The sequence below is a fragment of the Argentina silus genome, assembly GCF_951799395.1.
Source record: "Argentina silus genome assembly, chromosome: 17".
Taxonomy (NCBI): Eukaryota; Metazoa; Chordata; class Actinopteri; order Argentiniformes; family Argentinidae; genus Argentina; species Argentina silus.
Window position 1 is genome coordinate 13607097 of NC_139671.1, and position 11053 is coordinate 13618149.

The following is an 11053-nucleotide window of genomic DNA, read 5'->3' on the forward strand; positions in this document are numbered from 1 at the left end:
GCATCCACTTTCACTTATCTGCTGTAACACTGTGCCCTCATGGGAGCCTGCAATGAGGCCTCCCTTTTATCACGTTTCACATCACTATCACAACTGTCTGTCACCATCTGTGGTCCTAACACAAGTGTACTGAAGATATCACATTTGTGTAGACAATAAATTGCACTATTCACTGAGCTGCTGAATGGATGATCAGGAATTGTACACGGTGAGGACATGTCATCACCACTGTTACAGAAAGAGACTTTGACTAGAATCAGAATACTGTAGTGATATATTAGTGAAAACGGGTGTCTTGCGGGCGGCTGTATGAATCTGGCCTGAACATGTAATGTGCCTGATGTAGCCCAGTGCATGACTATTGCGCCTTGCTCATGACGTGTAATGCCTCACACTCAACACTCGATGGCGCGCTAGGACCAGTCAAAATGAAAAAATATATAGGTTTTACTTTTCGCCTCTAGGTGTCGTCAAAACCGTGCCCTTTTCTTCCTTCCCATTGCCAATATCAATCCCAGAATCCTTGTACGCTGTGTTCATTTGAATGGCACAAGCGCTAGCGTGATAAACTTGAAAGCCAGAACAAAGATATTTGTTGCAAGTTTACAGCTCGGTTCGTCATCACCTTATTTACACGTGGATATTTCTGAGGAGTCAACGAAACTTCGCAAAATGTGACGGTTGGTAAACAAATGTCTGAGAAAGCTAAATTTGGAAAGCAATATTGCTGAGGCCATATGTTTCCTGAAAATTAACCTAGCTATTTAGCTAGTAACGTTAGCTAGCTAGCTAGCACAGTTCATTAACCAGGCAGCTCTGTCTTCTTACTTTGCTGCTGTAATCTGTCAAACGTCAGTTTCGACAACGATGCATATGTAACTGTAGCTACTAAGATAGCTAGTTGGTTAGCTGGCCATGCCATGTCAACTACTAGCTTTGCAGTTGTAGACTAGGCCCATGTCATAGCCAACATTACTAGTTTGAAGCTGTCACGGGTCTCTCCCTAGGAAGCTCAATAGGTTAGCTTGCTAGCTAAGTCGCTGTTTGCGCTGGGTAGCAAATACAATGTAAGTCTCTTAGGGCGGCTGGTTCAGTGTTTCAACTCAACAAAACAATACGAGACACGTAAGACACAATATAATGAACAGTAGACAGCCACATCAGTAGCTGGTTAGAATGATATCTATGCAGTTTTTTTTTTCTCTTTCATAGCCAACGCCTTTTTATTGTTGTCGTACTTTCTTGAGCTGTCCCAACTTGTAACAGGAGGCAGGCAGTCGAAGCAAGCACTATACATCACACAAGGCCATAAACACGTTTAATTGAAGAAACAATAGTAGCAGCACACGTAGACTGCACTCAAACTGCACACTAGCGCATGCTAAGTGGTGGTAGGAGAGATAAACTTTATCAGTTCATACAGCATGAAGGAAAGTCAATATATGCTGCAAATGGAATGATCATTCAGGTTTGATGCAAGGTACACAGTCTTGCACGTAACATAATGCAGTCTGAGCAGATAACATTTTACAACTCGCATGCATGCAATGTACACTATTGTCTGATGTTCATATGTCTGTTTATGTCCTCTAGTGTTTTACTATGGCCACTGGAAGTCGTGATGGGCAAGAGAGGGAATTCTACAGGCTCAACCAGGCCCAGCCCCATGCCATCCAACACAGTGTGGATTCTGCTGCTCAGAAGAACATGAAGGAGGTGAGTGGATCCAAGGGGGGAGCATTATGTTTGGAATACTAATAACTGTTTTGGTTAACCTTGGTCACAAGTGTGTGTAGGAGTATAACTGTAGGAGTGCTTTTATCGCCTATCCTTTTGTTTTAGGTGGATTTTTTAAATAAGGAAGAAATAGATAAAGACCGGTGAGTTTTTGATCCTCTGTTTATGTGGATCTAAGGCATCATCTTCATTCTCAGCTAGCTAAGACACTGGTGACAAATTGGAGCACCGAAGCTTCTTTCCATCCATATCCCATAACACCACCCCTGTGTCTGTCTGTTAGCCTACCGCATGTGTCTCAGGCCTCGTTATCTCATCTCTCCTCATTTGGTTCTCACCACGGCAGATTTCCAGTGGGTTGTGCTGCACACAACTCTGGCAAAGCGAAACAACGAGTGCTGGTGTGCAAGAGAAAGGCGCGTTACGCGGCGGTGAGCTCCGGGCAGCGCCGCAGGGCGCCTCCTGCAGGCAGGGCCTGTGACATGGCGAACAAAGAGAATGAGCTGACGTGTGCTGAGGACGTGCAGGCTATACACTACAATGACAACTGCGGGTTCCCTGTGAGCTCTGCAGAGGCCTCCAAGATGGCGGGGGCTGGCTCCAAGTACAGTGATTACTTCGCTGAGGTAAGGGGGCACTTGGACCGACCTTGAACCTCTCACTCACCCCTTCACTCACACACGCAGTTGGAGGGGGAAGTTTCAATCATTGTGTTTCTGCCCTGGGACAATCGGTGTGTTCTTTTTATCTGTACTTGACGTTTTAAAATGCAATCTGTTTCTGTGTCTATCTTTCTGTTCTCTACACAGCTATCAAAGGACCATGAAGCTATGACTCACGTGCTTTTCGGAAGGAACCTCCGGCTAAATGTAGCTCTGACGCTTTGGCGACGAAATGCTAGTGAATTAGTGGCATACCTGATCAGGTAATTATAACACTTACTGCTGATCAATGGCCATGTTTAAGGGACTTCCTCATCAATTTCAATTAATCTGTTTTTGTTTTACAGAATTCAAGACACAGGCGTGCTTCTGGACTGCCTACCTATCATAACAAAAAAGTAAGTGTTACAGTTGATGTGAACATATGATAAATAGTCTGCTGAGTTACTTTTTGACATGTTTATTTATGTTATTATCTTTTTTTTCTCTCCTCCTCCCTAGCCTTCAAGAAGAGGCGCCGTGCATATCACTCGGCTGCTGTGTAGACCTTCTACCACAAGTGAAAACAATTCTTGCCAGTACATATGAAGAGTAAGTTTGCCTCTGGAACTGATGAACGTGGTGCAATAGTCATCCTGGTGTCCACCTGTTTAAACCGTGGATTCTGATTTAGTTTTGTTTTTTCTTCCTCAGACACTTGATTGTTGGTTTACACTGGGTTCAATCTGTCATCAAGATGTGGTGGCCAGAACTTTCCACAAATGGCAAAAACCTGCGGGACAGCAGCTCAGAAGACAAGTATGTACTAACAGCTTTTCATATTTCTTGTTGTCATGCTTATTGTACAGTATATTGCATCAGCAGCTGTAGTGTAAGATATTTGGACTTCATGTGATATATGATATGGTTCAAGTCCATGCTTGGGCTAAACTGGACATACTTTTATATCCGTTTGTAGGAACCTCCAAGTCATGAAGCAGCAACTGAAAGAATTGTGGAAAGATGGAAGCCGGTTAAGTTTAGTTCCAGGAACTACAGGAGAGATGGCAAAGGTAAGCTATAATTTCACTCCGTTTCATGTTTTTGATTCTAATGCCTCCAGGGATTTTGTTGAATCCCCTGTGGCTAGATTGATATCTAACGTATAAAGTCAACTTCTCTGACCCTTTATCTTTTCATTTCAGGCTGTCGAGTCCTACCTATCACAACTGCGCTGACGTATCAATGTAGCACTGAGGAAGCGACCACTACTACCGGACAGAACTGTGTTTGAACTGTACCTGGAGACATTGAAAAAGACTGTCCTATGCTCCACAGGAACCTCTTTCTAATGGGATTGATGAACTGAGCAATTCAGACACTCCCTCAATCACAACTGGAGACACTTATGGAAGGGGAGAGGGAGCTTTTCTGCGAACCAGGATTGACTGCTTCACATTGAAGTGGATCATCTTGCAATGAGGCACACAATCAACCTTCTGAGACTGGTTCCAGGCTGCTCTACGAAGTGCCACGCTCTTTCTCTCTCTCACCCACAGCACTCTATTGTTGCGTCCCAAAAGTCTTTTCTGTAATACTTGCATCCTCTCTCTTCGCTTCCTTCTTTAAAACGCATTTGAGGAGAGTAGTTAAGTCAATGTTCTCCACCAATGGGTTTTGAGAAGGAAGCAAGGAGAGAGGAAGCGAGGAGTAGAGGAGACGATTGGGACGCACTCCATGCCATGGTGTGCCACCGCATGCCGATGGATGCCCGTTGTTTAGTTGTTCCACTTGTGTCCTGAATCAAGAACTTGAAACAGCTGCAGTCTTAAGTTATTAGAGCTCTTCTTGTTTTGCCTGTTCATGAATGATGTTTGACTGTAATGTGTACATACAGTGATTCTTTTAATCATCTTTAAAATAAATTTTCAAAAATCAGTCTTGACTGTATGGGGATTGACTTGTCAAGTGTGTGCAGTTACACAGCACATTCTAGAGTCTAGTGCTCATGATCACATGAGGATATATAATATATAATAGGAAATATTTAGCTGTGATGGCATAATGGAAAAAGCACGATGTTCGAAAAAATGTTCAGGTTGTCAAATTATTTAATGGGTAGAGATGGCCATGTGACTAGCCGTAAAGCTTGAACAAAGCCTGCTATGTTATAGATCAACTCTGATACAAGAGAGTTTATTGTCAGAGTTAGGCAGTAACGTTAGCCATCAGATAATGGATTATTTTGTGTTCTTCATCATAAACAAAATAACCAGTATATTTCCATGCCAAAAACAAATCAGCTTGTTTACTATGTCCTGCGTGCGTCAAATTTACGCAGGTGCAGTGTTTTTCCGGGTTTTGCAATAAAGTTTTTTTCAAAATCTACGTCACTATTTCTCGAGAGGAGACAGCTGATGCAAATACTCAGCTGGTCGTCAGAGGACTAACGTCTGAATTAAAGATATTTAAAAACATAAATCGTAATTTCATCAAAGGACTACCAGCAAGTATGTTGCTGCGGGGGAGTGTGTCAGAATTGTGGCTTTTTCTGCAAGCTACGTTTGTTTTAGCGTACTGTTTCACTGATATGGAAACGGGGCCTAGTACAGGTGCATTAGCTCAAAACGGGGATCGCTTCAAAATCGAGGGACGTGCAATCGTTTCTGGAGTGAAAACGCAAGACTGGATTTCGTCCGCCCGAGTTCTAGTGGAGGGAGAGGAGTATGTAGGATTTTTGAGGTAACACAACACTTCGCTAGGTAGCTAAACTGGTGGTTGGTTTTGTTAAGCTAGGCTAGCGGCCCAGCACGTCTCACACGCTAGCCTCGCTTGCCAGGCTATGACTAGCCAGCCAGGCTACAACTGCTCTAGTGACAGTCGATTTGTCTGGCCTGGCAACACTCGCCAGAGTCGCCGCTAGAGCATTAGGATATGTTGATGTTGCTATTATAACACTGTAGAAGAGACTACTTTGTCTAGCTCACTAGCCGTTCTCACAGCTCCATTAGGTTTGTTTGGCCTTGATCAGAGTGGTACTGTACCACTCTGATCAGGGCTAGGGTTGTTTTACATACTCTGTCGTTGACATTGGAGTTGTGAGAACAGCTAGCCCAACACCTGCTGTGAATCGATACTGATTGATGCTAAATGCCATTTGATGAGTGAAGTTATCATGTATACTATTGTGCCTTGAATCCTCCTCAGCTGCATGTCACATTATGTTTCCACAGGACGGATGGAAGCTTTGCTGTGAACGATGTCCCTTCAGGATCCTACGTCTTGGAAATAATCTCACCTGGATACAGATTTGATCCAGTCCGTGTGGACATAACATCAAAAGGGAAAATGAGGTATACAGCAGTTGTGGGATATGGTTGCTGAGGAAGACCATTGTTTTACCTGGCAGTTGTCATTCTTCTCTATTAAAAATAGCAACATTTTGTCACTTTCGCCACATTGTCTGAGGTGTGCACTCATTTACTCCCCCCACATGGATTGAAGAGCATAGGATGGATGTAAGCATGGGATGGAAGGAGTTTCCACCACCTCTCTTTCACCAGTCCATTTCTTTTTAATTCCATGTGAGGAAGTGCACAAGTACACACCTCAGGGGAAAGGTGTTGATTGGGAAGGTAAAGGATATCTAAACTCTGTTTCACATTTTAGGGCACGCCTCGTGAACTTGATTAAGACCTCCGAGGTTATCCGCCAACCTTACCCTCTTCAGATGAGGTCCTCTGGCCCACACACCTACTTCATGAAGAGGGAGACCTGGGGCTGGACTGACTTCCTTATGAATCCCATGGTAAGATACAAATGATGACTAGATATGCATACAAATGTTCACATCAGCATCTAGTTTGCTGTCTCTCAGAACGCAATTGGGGATGATAAAGTTGCAGATTTGTGTTTTTTAGGGGGCGTGGAAGTATACTAGTAGTGTAGTAGGCCTACTGCTTTGCTTGACAAGGGATATGGGCATCCTGGCGCAGCATATTATGTGAAAGCAACTAAATAGAGCTCCATGGGAGCTACTGTGTTGCAAAGATCAGAGGTAAAGAATTGTTAGTGCTGTTTTTGATGTATTCATTACTTCCTTCCATAGGTTATGATGATGGTCCTTCCCCTGCTGGTCATTGTCCTGCTGCCTAAGGTTGTCAACACAAACGATCCTGAGATGAGAAAGGTAAACAACGACCTAAATAACAATGTTTCATTCAGTGTGTCTTCCATGTAACTGTATTTCCTATGCTGTGCCTGCATTATGCTCATGTGTGTTCATTGATCTCCCTCCATAGGAAATGGAACAGTCCATGAACATGCTGAACCCCAACCCTGAGCTGCCAGATGTTTCTGAGTTCATGACCAAGCTCTTCTCCGGTTCCAAGGGCTCCAGCAAGCCTAGCGGAAGCAGCAAAGGCGGCAGTCGTCCTGCCGTGAAGAGGAGGTAGTACCGTACATTGACCCTGGCCTGAGGTGCCTGAAGAAGCACAGGTCACATGCCATGGAGACAAGATTTTTAAAGGAATTTTCATCTGTTGTACAGTTTTTTTTTTTTTTTTCGAGAGAGAGTCTTTCCTTCTTTTTTCCTGAAGTCTGTCTGAAATGAGATTGGAATGACTGAGGAAAGGCTTGAGTTTTTTTCCACTGCACTGTTAAAACCCTGAAACTCGATGCGAAAGATTTTACTCTTCCTCTGATGTTTGCATTGTACCTGTGACTCTGTTATGCCTGCCTAGTACTTCATATGCCTCTGATTAATTAGCATTCATTTTCTTGAATGGTTGTAACTTAACTGTCTCTAACCCTCTGGTGTGTACTCTTACTGCTGCTGCATCTCAGAATCATATGTCAATTCTAATTCCACTACTTGAATGAGAGCTTATATCAATATTCAGAGATTCTTTTCTTTTTGCTTTGGTAATACGACTGTGAATGAAAATAAAATGGATTGAATTTTAATTATAATAAAAAAATAAACAGACTTATTTAAATAACAAGGTAAATAAATTGTGATGAAAAACCTGAGTTATGTTTCTTTTGTGTTCTTAGGTTGTGATTTTATCAATGCTGTGCTCATACTCAATACATCATACATGTTATGTCTGGAGGGAGGGATATAGAAGGTCACTGATTAATTGTCATTTGTGAAAAATGTGTTGAGTGTTACGTTTACGTGTACAACTTGATCTAAGAGAATACTAGTTTCAAACACATACTGTACAGTATATATCAATTCTATTATGTATAATTCTCTCGAAATGTTTCAAGGTCACCTTTTGAATTCTATCTTAAAATTCTGAATTATTTACTACATTTCTTAGAGAAGTAGGAGTATCACATCTTTCACTTATGTATCAATATGTTTCAACAGCTCTGGGGTATTGGTTTCTCTCAAAGACCAGTGACTTGAATTGCACTGTTCACATACTGTATATACAGTTCATATGCTATGAATGGACTGAGATGACATTCCCTTGATCTCAAGAGTGCTTTGCCTGATGTTTTTTAATAAGAAGCAGAGTCCATATCAATATTAAAATGTTTCTATGATAAATGGCCTCGATGAAAGCTGAGTTGATGATGAATCGCTCTCTCAGAGATGCTGTAAGGCCAGCTTGGATGATAAATGACCCTATTAGTAGAGCAATCTTACACTGAAGAACTCATGTTGATGTAATGCAGAGTGGTTGTCTTAGCATTGGGGACAAGTGAGTATGAACTTCCAGAGGAGTTACCTTGAGCAGCCTGATGTCCCTAGAGATAATTATTGGTCTCTATTTGTCCTTGGGAATGCTCATGGACAGGGTTTGAACCACATTATATTTTGGGGGCAGCAAGCTGGACTGACATACACGTGTTCAACTCTTATGGGGGTGCCTTGATTTGGGAGTACACAGCACTGTTGGCTACAACTTCACCTATAATTGTATTTGTTACCGACCCCTAAGCGGTTGTGAACAAAAACATTAACAAAGGAGCATTCAGAGGATCTTTTGAGGATATTTTTATAGGTTATTTTTTCCATTTGTATTTCACTGAGCAAATTAAACATACACAAATGCACTACCACACAATACAGAGAAAGAGCAAGGTCAACACTACTTCATTCACAATACAATTCATATAACCTGCCCTCTAAACAAAACAAAGGCACCGAGCAACATTATGAGGGACATAAGACAAGTGCAATATTTAACAGCTTCTCTTGTTCTCAGAGACTTCAGTGGCCACTGGCTAGAGTAAGTAAGTCACAATTTTGTAATGCTGATTGTATAATGCAACTGATGAAAATGTTCATGGCTATGAACATACTGTACCAAATTTGTTATATGGTGAAACATTTGTCCTCTCTGCCCTATACAGAGATGAGGAGTGATGGCATACTTACAGTATGATAGTGGTAAAGTGTACTGTATACTTGCTATGAGAGTGGGTGGAATCTGGCATGTACAGTCGGATCTCCAAAAGGCTTCTAAGATACTGAAACTGAAACTTCAACTGAAACTTCAAACCATCTTCAGAATCTGTAAACATTGTAGTACAGTATAATGTAACCCTTGAATACAAAATCAAATCTCTTGAAATGAAAAGATGCGTTTAAAATGGCATCCTCAACATGGAAATATAGATAGAACATTCACAAAACAACTAGAAATACACATGGCAATAGGCCTATACATACAACTGTATCGTCTTTAAAAATCTGAGAAATCAGGAAAATGCTGTCCTTCATACAACAAACATCACATTTTCTGTGATATGTACAACCTATGTTCATTATATACTGTACAGTACATGAAACAGAGAGTAGATGAGGTTCCTGTGGGGTTCCTAAGCCATCACTATACAGTGTATGCAACTTTTAATAATTTAATAAAAGCACAAATGCATTCACCAGACACCAGACCAGTCTTTATGTCCACAACTTTATGTCAGGCTCATTTGGTTGGAGCATGGTTGATAGCAGCACTAGAATTGTGGATTTAATTCCATAACTGCAAGTTGCTTTGGATATCAGTGTGTGCTAAATGATCATATACTATTTTCATGATATATATTTCTATCACGTAATTTTGCTGTTGATGGTTGGGTTTTGTCCACACCAGTACAGCTTGTCCTCGCCTCTCTTCCTCCTCCACTGGCAGAGCAGAAGCATTTTGAAGGTCTTCTGGAAGGTCTTGTTACAGAGGGCGTAGCACATGGGGTTGATGGTGCTGTTGACGTAGCACAGCCAGTAGCCTAGGTGCCAGAGGGATAAGGGGATGCAGTCAGAGCAGAAGGTGGAGATGAGCACCATGATGTTATAGGGCGTCCATGTTAGGATGAAGGCCAGGAGGATGGCACTGAGGGTCTGGGCGGCTTTCTTCTCTTTGATCAAGACCATCCTCTTCCTCTTGGTGATCTGGCTCTTCAGGACTGGGTCTATGTTGGGTTTAGAGGTGGTAGAGGAGGAAGGGGAGGACTTCTGGCCTGTCGGATCTGATTGAGGGGCCGTTTTGGGGTCGTTGTTTTTGTCTTTCGGAGGGCTTCCATCCTTTGCCTTTGAGACTGGTTTGAACTTATAGGATATACATTTCTTGCTGTTTTTCTTTGGAGGGGTAGTGAAAAACTCACCTTCCTCATAACTGGTCATTTGGCCATTCTCGCCCTGGGATGTTGCTGTGGAAACGGGATGTTCCTCCTCCTCTGATGAGGTGTAGCTGTTGAAGGAAGTCACCTGGTCCACCTTGGCCCAGGCCTCGTCTGACCTAGTAGTCATCTTAGTGGCGTTACTCTGATTAGAAGAAGACCATGAGGCTTGGCTCCTGTCCCTCCTGTCATTGCTGAAGCCAAAACAGGATCGTATGATGGTCTTCTGGGGTCTGACACTTTCGGGGTGATCAGAGGATGTGAGCCCCTGCAGCTCAGCCAGGTCCTTGGTGCGTTTTTCCGTCTCCTTGTAAATTCTACAGTACAGAATGGTCATGACGGAGACAGGGATATAGAAAGCAGCGATGGCTGTCCCGAACGTGATCACTGGCTCTGAAAAGAACTGTATCTGGCACTGGTCCGGTGGAACTGTCCTCTCACCCACAATGTACTGCCAGCACAGAATGGGTGGTGCCCACAGGACGAATGACACAAGCCATGCCATTCCAATCATGATGGCGGCACGCTTTGGCGTCCTCTTGGCCCTGTAGGTCAGAGGCCTTGTGATGGAGAAATACCTGTCAAAGCTGATGACCAGCAAGTTCATAACGGATGCGTTGCTGGCTACGTAATCCAGTGCTAACCAGAGGTCACATGCTAGGTTCCCAAGGGACCAGTAGCCCATTAGGATATAGGATGTGTATAAGTTCATGGACAACACTCCGATTATGAGGTCAGCGAAGGCCAAACTCAGCAGATAGTAGTTGTTCACTGTTTTCAGTTGGCTGTTCACTTTGAAGGAAAGCAACACAAGCACATTACCCACTACAGTTATGAGGCTTACGACTGCTGATACAGTTGCTATGGTGATTACCTCCCAGAGGTTGTGTGATGCAGGCTGGGCATTCGATGAGTTGCCATCAAATGTGGAGTTGAGGTCCTCGACATCCATGTTGTTAGTGTCTTTGTCTGTGTGTTACAGTAAGCAGATGAGTAGTGACCAGTCTCTTTGTGACTCCATCATGAATTATAGGCTGTCC

At 42.9% G+C, this 11053-nt stretch overlaps 3 protein-coding genes across 3 annotated transcripts; 2 read left to right on the forward strand and 1 right to left on the reverse strand.

Moving 5' to 3' along the window:
* The first annotated feature begins 544 nt into the window (after window positions 1-544).
* Window positions 545-4316, forward strand: katnbl1 (katanin p80 subunit B-like 1). The gene is made up of 10 exons (XM_083688282.1): window positions 545-680; window positions 1594-1716; window positions 1843-1880; window positions 2084-2363; window positions 2547-2662; window positions 2747-2797; window positions 2901-2990; window positions 3093-3197; window positions 3358-3451; window positions 3584-4316. The coding sequence occupies exons 2-10, from the start codon at window positions 1603-1605 to the stop codon at window positions 3614-3616; spliced, it is 921 nt and encodes a 306-aa protein (XP_083544408.1). The 5' UTR covers window positions 545-680; window positions 1594-1602; the 3' UTR covers window positions 3617-4316.
* Window positions 4317-4786: 470 nt separating this feature from the next.
* emc7b (ER membrane protein complex subunit 7b) lies at window positions 4787-7409 on the forward strand. The gene is made up of 5 exons (XM_083688283.1): window positions 4787-5120; window positions 5612-5731; window positions 6048-6186; window positions 6487-6567; window positions 6680-7409. The coding sequence occupies exons 1-5, from the start codon at window positions 4891-4893 to the stop codon at window positions 6830-6832; spliced, it is 723 nt and encodes a 240-aa protein (XP_083544409.1). The 5' UTR covers window positions 4787-4890; the 3' UTR covers window positions 6833-7409.
* A 2038-nt stretch (window positions 7410-9447) lies between these two features.
* On the reverse strand, window positions 9448-10965 carry LOC310817750 (muscarinic acetylcholine receptor M5-like; the record flags this gene model as incomplete). Its single annotated transcript, XM_083688449.1, has 1 exon — window positions 9448-10965. The coding sequence occupies one exon, from the start codon at window positions 10963-10965 to the stop codon at window positions 9448-9450; it is 1518 nt and encodes a 505-aa protein (XP_083544575.1).
* Between the last annotated feature and the right edge of the window lie 88 nt (window positions 10966-11053).